The 15,445-nt window shown below is 40.3% G+C and overlaps 1 protein-coding gene across 1 annotated transcript; it reads right to left on the reverse strand.

Annotated features, from left to right (window-relative positions):
* Positions 1-13,690: 13,690 nt before the first annotated feature.
* Positions 13,691-15,136, reverse strand: LOC106090387 (cytochrome P450 6a22). Its single transcript, XM_059369723.1, has 3 exons — positions 14,314-15,136; positions 14,200-14,265; positions 13,691-14,124 (listed from the first exon to the last, which is right to left on the reverse strand). The coding sequence occupies exons 1-3, from the start codon at positions 15,134-15,136 to the stop codon at positions 13,691-13,693; spliced, it is 1,323 nt and encodes a 440-aa protein (XP_059225706.1).
* Between the last annotated feature and the right edge of the window lie 309 nt (positions 15,137-15,445).

Raw genomic sequence — 15,445 nt, forward strand, 5'->3', positions numbered from 1 at the left:
CCAAAACTTTAAAATGAGAGATCGGTCTGTATGGCAGCTATATTTAAATCTGGACCGATCTGTGCCATATTGCAGAAGTATGTCAAGGGGATTAACTCAACTCACTGTCCCAAATTTTAGCGACATCGGACAATAAATGCGCCTTTTATGGCCCTAAAACCTAAAACCGAGAGATCGGTCTATATGGCAGCTATATCTAAATCTGGACCGATCTGTGCCATATTGGAGAAGTATAACAAGGGGCTGAACTCAACCCACTATCCCAAATTCTGGCGACATCGGATAATAAATGCGCCTTTTATGGGCTTAAGACCCTTAATCAACGGATAGGTCTATATGGCAGCTATATCTAAATCTGAACCGATCTTGGCCAATTTGATGCGGGATATCTAAGGGCCAAACACAACTCACTGTCCCAAATTTCAGCAAAATCGGATAATAAATGTGGCTTTTATGGTCCTAAGACCCTAAATAGGAGGATCGGTCTATATGGCAGCTATATCCAAATCTTCATCGATCTGGGCCAAATTGACGAAGTATGTCTAAGGGCCAAACACAACTCACTATCCCAAATTTCACCAAAATCTGATAATAAATGCGGCTTTTATGGGCCTAAGACCAAATCTGGATCCAAATCTGAACCGATCTAGGCCAAATTGACGAAGGATGTTGAAGGGCCTAACACAACTCATTGTCCCAAATTTCAGCAAAATCGGATAATAAATGTGGCTTTTATGGGCCTAAGACCCTAAATCGGCGGATCGGTCTATATGGGGGCTATATAAATATATAGTCCGATATAGCCCATCTTCAAATTTAACCTGCTTATGGACAAAAAAAGAATCTGTGCAAAATTTCTGCTCGATATCTCTATTTTTATACCCTCCACCATAAGATGGGGGGTATACTAATTTCGTCATTCTGTTTGTAACTACTCGAAATATTCGTCTGAGACCCCATAAAGTATATATATTCTTGATCGTCGTGACATTTTATGTCGATCTAGCCATGTCCGTCCGTCTGTCCGTCCGTCCGTCCGTCCGTCCGTCCGTCCGTCCGTCCGTCCGTCTGTCTGTCGAAAGCACGCTAACTTCCGAAGGAGTAAAGCTAGCCGCTTGAAATTTTGCACAAATACTTCTTATTAGTGTAGGTCGGTTGGTATTGTAAATGGGCCATATCGGTCCATGTTTTGATATAGCTGCCATATAAACCGATCTTGGGTCTTGACTTCTTGAGCCTGTAGAGTGCGCAATTCTTATCCGATTGAAATGAAATTTTGCATGACGTGTTTTGCTATGATATCCAACAACTGTGCCAAGTATGGTTCAAATCGGTCTATAACCTGATATAGCTGCCATATAAACCGATCTTGGGTCTTGACTTCTTGAGCCTCTAGAGTGCGCAATTGTTATCCGATTGAAATGAAATTTTGCACAACGTATTTTGTTATGATATCCAAAACCTGTGCCAAGTATGGTTTAAATCGGTCCATCACCTTATATAGCTGTCATATAAACCGATCTTGGGTCTTGACTTCTTGAGCCTCTAGAGTGCGCAATTCTTATCCGATTGGAATGAAATTTTGCACAACGTATTTTGTTATGATATCCAACAACTGTGGAAAGTATGGTTTAAATCAGTCGATCACCTTATATAGCTGTCATATAAACCGATCTTGGGTCTTGACTTCTTGAGCCTCTAAAGTGCGCAATTCTTATCCGATTGGAATGAAATTTTGCACGACGTGTTTTGTTATGATATCCAACAACTGTGCCCAGTATGGTTCACATCGGTTTATAACCTAATATAGCTGCCATATAAACCGATCTTGGGTCTTGACTTCTTGAGCCTCTAGAGTGCGCAATTCTTATCCGATTGGAATGAAATTTTGCACAACGTATTTTGTTATGATATCCAACAACTGTGTCAAGTATGGTTCAAATCGGTCCATCACCTAATATAGCTGTCATATAAACCGATCTTGGGTCTTGACTTCTTGAGCCTCTAGAGTGCGCAATTCTTATCCGATTGGAATGAAATTTTGCACGACGTGTTTTGTTATGATATCCAACAACTGTGCCAAGTATGGTTCAAATCGGTCCATAACCTGATATAGCTGCCATATAAACCGATCTGGGATTTTGACTTCTTGAGCCTCCAGAGGTCGCAATTATTATCCGATTTGCCTGAAATTTTGTACGATGGATTCTCTCATGACCATTAACATACGTGTTTATTATGGTCTGAATCAGTCTCTAGCCCGATACAGCTCCCATATAAATCGATCTCTCTATTTTACTTTTTGAGCCCACAAAGGGCGTAATTCTTATTCGAATTGGCAGACATTTTACACAGGTCTCCAACATATAATTTAATTATGGTCCAAACCGGACCATATCTTGATATCGCTCTAATAACAGAACAAATCTCTTCTTATATCCTTTTTTTTGCCTAAAAAGAGATGCCGGGAAAAGAACTCGACAAATGCGATCCATGGTGGAGGGTATATAAGATTCGGCCCGGCCGAACTTAGCACGCTTTTACTTGTTAAAGACTGTAGCGTGATTTCAACAGACAGAGGGACAGACGGTCGGACATGTCTAAATCGTCTTAGATTTTGACGCTGATCAAGAATATATACTTTATAGGGTCGGAAATAGGTATTTCGATGTGTTGCAACTGGAATGACAAAATGAATATACCTCCATCCTTCGGTTGTGGGTATAAAATGAGTTAAAAAAAAACTAAATATAAATTTGTATACCCATCACCATAGGATGGGGTATACTAATCTAGTCATTCGGATTTTAACACCTCGAAATATTCCTCTAAGACCCCATTTCATATAAAGGGTGATTTTTTTGAGGTTAGGATTTTCATGCAATAGTATTTGACAGATCACGTGGGATTTCAGACATGGTGTCAAAGAGAAAGATGCTCAGTATGCTTTGACATTTCATCATGAATAGACTTACTAACGAGCATCGCTTGCAAATCATTGAATTTTATTACCAAAATCAGTGTTCGGTTCGAAATGTGTTCATTCACCGTAACGTTGCGTCCAACAGCATCTTTGAAAAAATACGGTCCAATGATTCCACCAGCGTACAAACCACACCAAACAGTGCATTTTTCGGGATGCATGGGCAGTTCTTGAACGGCTTCTGGTTGCTCTTCACTCCAAATGCGGCAATTTTGCTTATTTACGTAGCCATTCAACCAGAAATGAGCCTCATCGCTGAACAAAATTTGTCAAAATTTGAACACATTTCGAACCGAACACTGATTTTGGTAATAAAATTCAATGATTTGCAAGCGTTGCTCGTTAGTAAGTCTATTCATGATGAAATGTCAAAGCATACTGAGCATCTTTCTCTTTGACACCATGTCTGAAATCCCATGTGATCTGTCAAATACTAATGCATGAAAATCCTAACCTCAAAAAAATCACCCTTTATAACAAGTAAAAGCGTGCTAAGTTCGGCCGGGCCGAATCTTATATACCCTGCACCATGGATCGCATTTGTCGAGTTCTTTTCCCGGCATCTCTTCTTAGGCAAAACAGGATATAAGAAAAGATTTGCTCTGCTATTAGAGCGATATCGAGATATGCTCCGGTTTGGACCACAATTAAATTATATGTTGGAGACCTATGTAAAATGTCAGCCAATTCGAATAAGAATTGCGATCTTTGTGAGCTCAAAAACAAAATAGAGAGATCGATTTGTATGGGAGCTGTATCGGACTATGGACCGATTCAGACCATAATAAACACGTATGTTGATGGTCATGAAAGAATCCGTCGTACAAAATTTCAGGAAAATCGGATAATAATTGCGCCCTCTAGAAGCTCAAGAAGTCAAGTCCCCAGATCTGTTTATATGACAGCTATATCAGGTTATGAACCGATTTGAACCATACTTTGCACAGTTTTTGGATATCATAACGTGTCAAAATTCATTCAAATCGGATAGGAATTGCGCCCTCTAGAGGCTCAAGAAGTCAAGACCCAAGATCGGTTTATATGACAGCTATATAAGGTTATGCACCGATTTGAACCATACTTGGCACAGTTGCTGGATATCGTAACAAAACACGTCGTTCAAAATTTCATTCCAATCGGATAAGAATTGCGCACTCTAGACGCTCAAGAAGTCAAGACCCCAGATCGGTTTATATGGCAGCTATATCAGGTTATGGACCGATTTGAACCATACTTGACACAGTTGTTGGATATAATAACAAAACACGTCGTGCAAAATTTCATTCAAATCGGATAAGAATTGCGCCTTCTAGAGGCTCAAGAAGTCAAGATATCCAGACCCAATATCGGTTTATATGGCAGCTATATCAGGTTATGGACCGATTTGAACCATACTTAGCACAGTTGTTGGGTATCATAAGAAAACACGTCGTGCAAAATTTCATTCCAATCGGATATGAATTGCGCCCCCTAGAGGGTCAAGAAGTCAAGACCCAAGATCGGTTTATATGGCAGCTATATCAGGTTATGAACCGATTTGAACCATGGCACAGTTGTTGGATATCATAAGAAAACACGTCGTGCAAAATTTCATCCCAATCGGATCGGAATTGCGCACTCTAGAGGCTCAAGAAGTCATGACCCTATATCGGTTTATATGGCAGCTATATCAAGTAATAAGAAGTATTTGTGCAAAATTTCAAGCGGCTAGCTTTACTCCTTCGGAAGTTAGCGTGCTTTCGACAGACAGCCGGACGGACATGGCTAGATCGACATAAAATGTCGCGACGATCAAGAATATATTTAATTTATGGGGTCTTAGTCGAATATTTCGAGGAGTTACAAACAGAATGACCAAATTAGTATACCCCCATCCTATGGTGGAGGGTATGGAAATGAATTTGTGTTTTGTCTGTTCCGTACAGGCTCAAAAGCGGCTGAACCGATTTTTTTGCAATTTTCTCAGATGGTGAATAATGATCCCATGGTAAATGTAAGGTACTACGTTCTTTGATATCTGAAGGGGGGGCGGACCCTCCCCCTTACCCTAATTTTCAGAAACGCCAGATCTCAGAGATGGGTTGTGCGAAATTTTGTGTGCTCTCTTACAATAACCTACAAACAAAAATTTGGTATCCAAATTTCGAATGGGGTACCTAGGGGGGCCGCCCCACCCCCAAAACCAAACAAATATATATAGCCCAATCGCGACAATATGGGACTCAAATGAATGTTATTTAAGAGAATAAAAAGCATCTGATATCCAATTGTCGGACTAAGTGTTTGGGGGACCACCCTAACCCTCAAAACACCCCCAAATCGGACATATTTACCGACCATGGCAATATGGGACTCAAATGAAAGGTATTTACGAGTGGATTAGGAATTTGATACCCAAATGTGGGACCAAGTTTCTGGGATCCACCCCTTCCCCAAAACACCCCCCACACAGAACTTATTTACTGACCATGTCAATATGGGGCTTAAATAAAAGGTATTTGAGTGTAAAATACGAATCTGATATCCAGATGTGGGACCAAGTGTTTGGGGGGCCGCCCATACAAGAAGAAGAAGACAAATTTACGACCATACCAATATGGGGCTCAAATGAAAAGTCTTTGGGAGTAAAGCACGAATCTGATATCAATATTCGGGAAAAAAGTGTTTATGGGCCACCCCACCCCCATAAAACCACCCAAAAAGGACGTATTTGCTGACCTATGGGGCTCAAATATGAGGTATTTTAGAGTAGAAAACGAATCTGATATATATTATCAAGGCCAAGTCACTGAGTGGCCACCCTATCCCTAAAGACAGCCCCCAAATTGATCATGTTTGTCGACTATGGAAATATGGGACTTAAATGAAAGGCGATTGGGTGTAGACTACGAATGTGATATGAACATTCGGGACCAATGTTGCACCCGAAAATACGACGTATTTGCTCACCATGATAGTTTTTAGGGCCCGGACATATTTGCTGACATCAGCAGTAAGGGGTTTAAATAAAAGGTGTTTGAGATTAGCAAACATATTTGGTATCCAATTTTGAGGCCAATGCGGTTAAATAAATGATATTTGAGAGTAAAGCAATATGCTGATATTTTTTCAGAGCAAAGTGTTTGGGCTACCACCTCACTCCCCAGAACACACCTAAATCGGACATATTCACCGACCATGTCAATGGTCAATGAAAGGTATTCGGGAGTAGAGCACGAAATTGATACCCACTTTCGGGAACAATTTTCTGGGTGTCTACCCTTTCCCCAAAAACACTCCTTAAACAGCAATTATTTACTGGCAATCGAAATATATGGGGCTCAAATAAAGGTATTTGGGAGTATAATACGAATCTAATATCCAAAAGTGACCATGTATTCGGGGCACCGCCCCTTCCCACAAAACACCCCTCAACTAGTAAAAATTTACCGATCATGGTAATATGTGGCTCAAATGAAAGGTATTTGAGATTTGAATACGAATTTGATGAACAATTTTGAGGGCAAGTGTTTGGTGGACGCCTGATGCCGTTAACTCCCCTTAGACCAATGGCAAAATGGGGTTTAAAAAAATGGTTTTTGAGGGTAGAGCATGATGCTAATATTTTTCAGTGCTAAGTGTCTGGGGGACCACCTCACCCCAGAAAACATTCCTAAATTGGACATATAAACAAATTTGAGTCTAAGTACCCATCGGGTCGCCCCAACTCCAAAACTCCCCCAATCACACATATTAGACGTTCATTTCAATACAGGGCTCAAATGAAAAGTATTCGGGAGAATCTGGTATACAAAATCAGATCGAAGTATAGGGGGTCACGCTACCCCTCAAAAATGCCATTAGGCCCATTATGACTATGTGATACTTGTCATAGATTGTGTACGTTTGTCTAGAAGGAAACATGACAGGTATTGGAGACCGGAAAACCAATATGATATTAAAATTTGGGTCTAAGTACCAGGGTCCGAACGGCGTCGGACTCGGCTCTTTGGGGAAAATTTTTTAAATGACCATGCATGGCATTGTAACTCGCAAATGTCGCCGACATTAAGAGGGGACAAACACCACTTTGTCCGATGTTCTCGCCAGGATTCGAACGCGTTCAGCGTCATTGGCTACAATGGCACGAAATCGATATCCGCATTCAGAGCGAAGTATTCCCACCTTAAAAAGATATTGGAGAGTTAAAGAAGGGGCAACGGAGCGGAACCCGTTCAACTACTCATATATATAAGTATATCTCTGTTGTATGTGTCAAAGAAAACAAGTAAATTGGCCTTAATTTCGACCACGTCTAATATTTTATACCCTCCACCATGAATCACAACTTTTTCTACACTGAAAATTTGTATACCCATGGGATGGAGGTATACAAATCTAGTCATTCTGTTTGTAACACCTCGAAATATTTGTCTAAGACCCCATAAAGTATATATATTCCGGATCGTCTCGACATTCTGAGTCTAACTAGAATGTCCGTCCATCCGTCGAAATCACGATAACCGTCGAACACGTAAAGCTAGCCGCTTAAAATTTTGCACAGATACTTAATATTGATGTAGGTTGGTGGGAATTGCAAATAGGCCATATCGGTATAGAATTGGATATAACTCTCATTAGAAAGATCTCCCTATTTGACTTCTAGTGGTCCTGGGAGCCGGAATTTTCATCCGATTTGGCTAAACTTTACACAAACTTTACACCTGATATGGCTTCCATATAAACCGATCACCCGATCAAACTTCTTGAGCACCTAGAAGCCGCAATTTTGTCCGATTTGACTTTAATTCTGTACAAAATGATAACGTATGGCTTCTAACAACTACGCCAAGTACGGTCCAAATCGGTCTATAACCTGATATAAACCGATCTCCCGATTTGACTTATTGAGCCCCTTGAAGCCGCAATTTTCGTCCGAGTTAGCTAAAATTTGGCATGTAGTGTTCTGTTATGTATTTCAAAAACCGTGGCAAGTACTGTTAAAATAAAATACTAATAAAGCTTCCATATAAACCGATCTTCCGATTTGATTCCTTGAGCCCTTACAAGTCGCTATTTTGTCCCGATTTGGCTGGCATTTTACATGTATTGTTCTGTTTTGAGGAGGACACAACTTTTGTCTGGTTTGGTTGAAATTTTGCGTGCGGCATTCTGTTACAGCTTCCAACAACTGTGCCAAGTACGGTTAAAATCGGTCAATGACCTGATATAGCTGTCATATAAACCGATCTCCCGATTTGATTTCTTGAGCCCTTACAAGCTGCAATATTTCTGCGATTTGGCCGGACCACTTAGCACGCTTTTACTTGCTGTACTTAACACCACTACTATAACACGTTTTATTTTTATACATTTGTTTGAAACACTAAAAGGGAACAGAGCTAAGCCCATTGTTTGATATATCTATTGGCTTCTTTCTGATTAAAACGTGTCTGTCTTTCTACCTCTGCTTATATTTCTAGATCGGTTTCCCATCATGTTTGCATAACTGTATAATGTGCATCCTCACAAATGCCGTATCATGCGCGATAAAGGCGCTTCTTTGCGTTGAAGCAGAGTTTGGCATTCATGCGGCATCGCGCGAATCATAGCTGTGTTCATCCACTTTTTGGACGTAATATTGTAGTAAATGGGCAACGCTATAAAACCACGAGTAACAAGTAAAAATGCGTTAGGTTCGGCCGGGCCGAACTTGGCATACCCACCACCTCGGGTATATATGTAAACCACCTTTCGTCAAAATCCGGTGAAATATGTATACCTTATGCCACGTAGCAACTATATCGAAATATGTTCCGATTTGGACCAAATACTAATAAGTACAAGACATTGTTCAATTGTGTAAAACAATATATTGGTCTTTTTATACCCTCCACCATAGGATGGGGGTATACTAATTTCGTCATTCTGTTTGTAACTACTCGAAATATTCGTCTGAGACCCCATAAAGTATATTTATTCTGGATCTTTGTGACATTTTATATCGATCTAGCCATGTCCGTCCGTCCGTCCGTCTGTCAGTCTGTCCGTCCGTCCGTCTGTCAGTCTGTCCGTCCGTCCGTCTGTCCGTCTGTCCGTCCGTCTGTCCATCCGTCCTTCCGTCCGTCCGTCTGTCCGTCCGTCCGTCAGTGTGTCTGTCGAAAGCACGCTAACTTTCGAAGGAGTAAAGCTAGCCGCTTGAAATTTTGCACAAATACTTCTTATTAGTGTAGGTCGGTTGGGATTGTAAATGGGCCATATCGGCCCATGTTTCGATATAGCTGCCATATAAACTGAACTTGGGTTTTGACTTCTTGAGCCTCTCGAGGGCGCAATTATTCTACGAATGGAATGAAATTTTGCACGACGTGTTACGTTATGACTTCCAACAACTGTGCTTAGTTAGGTTCAAATCGGTCCATTATCTGATATAGCTGCCATATAAACCGATCTGGGGACTTGCCATATAAACCGATCTGGGGACCTCTAGGGGCTGAAGAACCCTAGAGGGCGCCATACTTATCCGATTGGAATGCAAATTTGCACTACGTGTTTCGCTATGACTTCCAACAACTGTTCTAAATTAGCTTCAAATCGGTCAATTACCTGACATAGCTGCCATATAAACCGATCTTGGGTCTTGACTTCTTAAGCCACTAGAGGACGCGTCTGTCTGTCCAAAGCACGTGAACTTTCAAAGGAGTAAAGCTAGCCGCTTAAAATTTTACACAAATACTTTTAATGAGTGTAGGTCGGTTGGGATTTTAAATGGGCCATATCGGTCCATGTTTTGATATAGCTGCCATATAAACCGATCTTAGGTCTTGACTTCTTGAGCGTCTAGAGAGCGCAATTCTTATCCGATTGAAATGAAAGTTTGCGCAACGTGTTTCGCTATGATTTCCAACAACTGTGCAAAGTAAGGTTCAAATCGGTCCATTATCTGATATAGCTGCCATATAAACCGATCTGGGGACTTGACTTCTTCAGCCCCTAGTGGGCGCCATACTTATCCGATTGGAATGCAATTTTGCACTACGTGTTTCGCTATGACTTCCAACAACTGTTCTAAATTAGCTTCAAATCGGTCAATTACCTGACATAGCTGCCATATAAACCGATCTTGAATCTTGACTTCTTGAGCCACTAGAGGACGCGTCTGTCTGTCCAAAGCACGTGAACTTTCGAAGGAGTAAAGCTAGCCGCTTGAAATTTTACACAAATACTTTTAATGAGTGTAGGTCGGTTGGGATTTTAAATGGGCCATATCGGTCCATGTTTTGATATAGCTGCCATATAAACCGATCTTAGGTCTTGACTTCTTGAGCGTCTAGAGAGCGCAATTCTTATCCGATTGAAATGAAAGTTTGCGCAACGTGTTTCGCTATGATTTCCAACAACTGTGCAAAGTAAGGTTCAAATCGGTTCATAACCTGATTTAGCTGCCATATAAACCGATCTTGGGATTTGACTTCTTGAGCTTCTACAGGGTGAAATTCTTATCCGATTTGAATAAAATTTTTGCACGAAGTATTTTCTTATGATATCCAACAACTGTGCCAAGTATGGTTCAAATCGGTATAAAAAATTATATAGCTGCCATATAAACCGATCGGGGATCTTGACTTCTTGAGCCTCTTGAGGTCGCAATTATTATCCGATTTGCCTGAAATTTTGTACGACGGATCCTCTCATGACCAACAACATACGTGTTTATTATGGTCCGAATCGGTCTATAGCCCGATACAGCTCCCATATATGTCTCTCTATTTTACTTCTTGAGCCCCCAAAGGGCAAATTGGCTGCCATTTTACACAGGTCTCCAATATATAATTTAATTGTGGTCCGAACCGGACCATATCTTGTTATCGCTCTAATAGCAGAGCATATTTTTTCTTTTATCCTACTCTTTGCCTAAGAAGAGATGCCGGGAAAAGAACTTGACAAATGCGATCCACGGTTGAGGGTATATAAGATATATAAGCTACATCTAAAAATTAACCGATCTGAACCATATACGACACGGATGTCAAAAAACCTAACAAAAGTCACTGTGTCAAATTTCAGTGAAATCGGATTATAAATGAGCCTTTTATGGGGCCAAGACTTAAAGTCGAGATGTCGTTCTATATGACAGCTATATCCATATTTGGAACGATTTGGGCCAAGTTGCAGAAAAACGTCGAAGAGCCTAACACAACTCACTGTCCCAAATTTCGGCGACATTGGACAATAAATGCGCCCTTAATGGGCCCAAAACTTTAAAATGAGAGATCGGTCTGTATGGCAGCTATATTTAAATCTGGACCGATCTGTGCCATATTGCAGAAGTATGTCAAGGGGATTAACTCAACTCACTGTCCCAAATTTTAGCGACATCGGACAATAAATGCGCCTTTTATGGCCCTAAAACCTAAAACCGAGAGATCGGTCTATATGGCAGCTATATCTAAATCTGGACCGATCTCTGCCATATTGGAGAAGTATAACAAGGGGCTGAACTCAACCCACTATCCCAAATTCTGGCGACATCGGATAATAAATGCGCCTTTTATGGGCTTAAGACCCTTAATCAACGGATAGGTCTATATGGCAGCTATATCTAAATCTGAACCGATCTTGGCCAATTTGATGCGGGATATCTAAGGGCCAAACACAACTCACTGTCCCAAATTTCAGCAAAATCGGATAATAAATGTGGCTTTTATGGTCCTAAGACCCTAAATAGGAGGATCGGTCTATATGGCAGCTATATCCAAATCTTGATCGATCTGGGGAAAATTGACGAGATATGTCGAAGTGCCTAAGACAACTCCCTGTCCCAAATTTCAGCAAAATCTGATAATAAATGTTGCTTTTATGGGCCTAAGACCCTAAATCGGCGTCTATATGGGGGCTATATCATGATACAATACATTCCGATATAGTCCATCTTCGAACTTAACCTGCTTATGGACAAAAAAAGAATCTGTGCAAAGTTTCAGCTCAATATCTCTATTTTTAAAGACTGTATCATGATTTCAACAGACAGGCGGACAGACGGACGGACATGGCTAGATCGTCTTAGATTTTTACGCTGATCAAGAATATATATACTTTATAGGGTCGAAAATGGATATTTCGATGTGTTGCAAACGGAATGACAAAATGAATATACTTCCATCCTTCGGTTGTGGGAATACAAATGAGTTTAAACAAAATTAAATTAAATTAAAATTGTTATACCCATCACCATAGGATGGGGTATACTAATCAAGTCATTCCGTTTGTAACACCTCGACATATTAGTCTGAGACCCCATCTTCTCAAATTCAGAAATAAGTTTTGTGTTTGTTTGTTCCTTATAGACTCAGACTGAACCGATTTTCTTGAAATTTTCACTGATGGTACATAATGAACCCTTGGTGAAAATAGGGTACTACATTTTTTGATATCTGAAGAGAGAGAATTAGGGTAAAGGGGAGCCCTTAACCTAATTCTCAGAAACGGCGGATCTCGGAGATGGGTGCAGCTATTTAAGCGAAATTTTGTGTGCTCACATATAGTACCCTAAAAATAAAAATTTTGTATCCAAATTTCGGATGGGGTACCTAGGGGAGCCGCCCCACCCCAAAACCTACCAAATATATATATACAACAATCACGACAATATGGGACTCTAATGAAAGGTATTTAAGATTAGAAAACGTACCTAATATCCAATTGCCGGACCAAGTGTTTGGGGGACCACCCCAACCCCCAAAACAACCCTAAATCGGACATATTTACCGACCATGGCAAAATGGTACGCAAATGAAAGGTATTTACGAGTAAAATACGAATCTGATATCCAAATTTGGGGCCACGTTTCTGGGGGTCCACCCCTTCGCCAAAACACCCCCCAAACAGGCCTTTTTAAAAGAAAGTAAATGCATTTTTAATAAAACTTAGAATGAACTTTAACCAAATATACTTTCTTTACACCTTTTTTCTAAAGCAAGCTAAAAGTAACAGCTGATAACTGACAGAAGAAAGAATGCAATTACAGAGTCACAAGCTGTGAAAAAATTTGTCAACGCCGACTATATGAAAAATCCGCAATTACTTTTTGGGCAACCCAATATATACTGACCATGGCAATATGGGGCTTAAATAAAAGGTATTTGAGTGTAGCATACGAATCTGATATCCAGATGTGGGACCAAGTGTTTTGGGGCCGCCCATACCCGAAGAAGACAAATTTACGACCATAGCAATATGAGACTCAAATGAAAGGTCTTTGTAAGTAAAGCACGAATCTGATATCAATGTTCGGGAAAAGTGTCTTTGGGGCTACCCCACCCCCATAACACCACCCATATAGGAAGTACAATATTAGCTGACCATTGCAATATGAAGCTCAAATAAGAGGTATTTTAGAGAAGAACACGAATTTTAATACGATTTGAATGGAATTTGCATGTAGTGTGCTGTTATGACTTTCAACAACATTTAACCTGATATGGCTCCCATATAAACCGATATCCGGTTTGACTTCTTGGTCTCTTACAAGCCCCCATTTTTATCCGATTTGGCTGAAATTTTTCATATAGTGTTCGGTTATGACTCTCAACAACTGCGCCCAGCAAGGTCCAATTCGGTCTATAACTGGATACAGCTCCCATATTTTAGCAGAAACCATGTTGATGGGTTCCCAAGATTTGGCCCGGCCAAAATTAGCACGTTTTTACTTGTTTTTCCATTTTTGCTTTATTCATACTTTTCAATCTTCAAGACAATGCCATTCTTCATTGCTAGTACAAACATATTTTTAGGATCAAAGTGCAGCTCCTCGGGTGTATTGGAGCAAACAGAAAATTTAAATTCGCTTAACATTATAGCAAGACCCAAGGTCATTTGCAATCTACCAAACTGCTCACCAATGCAAATTTTTGGCCCTGCACCAAACGCCAAAAACGAACAGGGATCACGCTTGGCGTTCTCTTCATCATTGGCAAAGCGTTCTGGTGCGAATTTCTCTGGTTCCGGATATAGTTGGGAATTGTGTTGTATGCCATAAATGGGAATGATGACGGTGGTGCCTTCTTGCAAAGTCAAAGAAGAATGTTGGGATGTTTTTAAAGTGCAAGTGCGACGACAAACGCGAGGTATGGCAGGAGCCACCGGATATTTACGCAAAGTCTCTATAGATTATGGAAACAAAAAAAACCGTATTAAACAAAGGATTTTGATAATCGAGTGAGCATTTATGATTTTACCTTGAATAATTGTCTTCAAATATCTCATACCCTTTAAACATTCATAGGTGAAGGTCTGATTATTACCTGCTAAAATACGCCTAATTTATTCATGGGCCTTTTGCTGAATTTCACCATTCTTTGCCATTTCATATAGAGCATAAGCCATGGTACTTGAACTGGTCTCAAAACCTCCAATGAAGAAAGCAAAAGTTTGACCCACTAACAGCTCCAAAGTCATAGGTAACTCCTTATTATTGTGATGCTCATTTTTTAAATCGATTAACAAGTCCATAAAGTCTTGGCGCCTAATGTTATTTTTCTCTCTGTATTCCAAGTTTTCTTTGAATACCCGTTTAAAAAATTCATTACTCTCCTTGCCAAATGCTTTAACATTTAACAAACGCAAAATCTGTGGGTATTTGGCTCCAAACATATCCACAAATGGGTGGAGTAGGTTGTAAAAGGCTCTATCACCTTGCTGGCGAAACTCTGTGTTGGGTTCGCTTAGACTATTGCACTCCATGCCAAAGGCCACATTGCCAATGATATCGGTGGTAAAGCGGGAACATAGATCGTAAATTTCTATGCTTTTCCCATGCACTCCACATTCTTCTCTCAAAACTGTTACCAGTTGTTCACCCACTTTCGACAATGTGGGAAACATGCTGCGCAATTTGGCTGGTGAAAAACTTGGTGAAAGCTTTTGACGCAGTGGCTTCCACAGCTTATAATCCAGTCTCACCAAATTAAGACTTAGAGCATCCTTATGATTTACATAGAATCCTCTGTCGGGAAAATTTTCAAACTGTGTTATCATTATATCCTTAATGGCTGTCAAATCCTGCACTAACACCATAGAGGTCCAAAGACCCTCTAGCACCTTAAAAGGCTTCCCTTCGGCACACATTTGCTGATAGTAATCGCCTAGAACCACACCCCAAGGCTTGAGCTGCATTTTCTTGTAGACTTCAGTTAATCCGATATTCTCCACTCCATGATGTTTCCAAAAGTTTATTTTTTGCAAATATTTTCCGTATAGCCAAAAAACCGGAGTAAATATTAGCGCAATTGTTATGGCAATTAAAGCCATTTAAAATTCGACCGTTTCAAGTTTATTTTGAATAGCACTTTGATATGAACTGGTTGCCTGACAGAGAGGCAATGAATGTGATTTCTAATAGCCTAACGATTCGAGTGTATATTTGAAGAATGAAAGAGAGAACAATTTAAAAACGTGCCAAGTTCGGCAGGGCCGAAAATTCGT

Source organism: Stomoxys calcitrans, chromosome 5 (genome assembly GCF_963082655.1).
Source record: "Stomoxys calcitrans chromosome 5, idStoCalc2.1, whole genome shotgun sequence".
NCBI classification, from domain to species: domain Eukaryota; kingdom Metazoa; phylum Arthropoda; class Insecta; order Diptera; family Muscidae; genus Stomoxys; species Stomoxys calcitrans.

What these genes read in the sequence shown, in the direction of transcription:
- LOC106090387 (XM_059369723.1), bottom strand. Translation starts at nt 15,136, where the DNA reads ATGCAGCTCAAGCCTTGGGGTGTGGTTCTAGGCGATTACTATCAGCAA. An exon ending in ATATGAAATGGCAAAGAATG is followed by an intron (nt 14,266 to 14,313) that starts GTGAAATTCAGC and finishes GTATTTTAGCAG; the next exon opens with GTAATAATCAGACCTTCACC. An exon ending in TTTGAAGACAATTATTCAAG is followed by an intron (nt 14,125 to 14,199) that starts GTAAAATCATAA and finishes CATAATCTATAG; the next exon opens with AGACTTTGCGTAAATATCCG.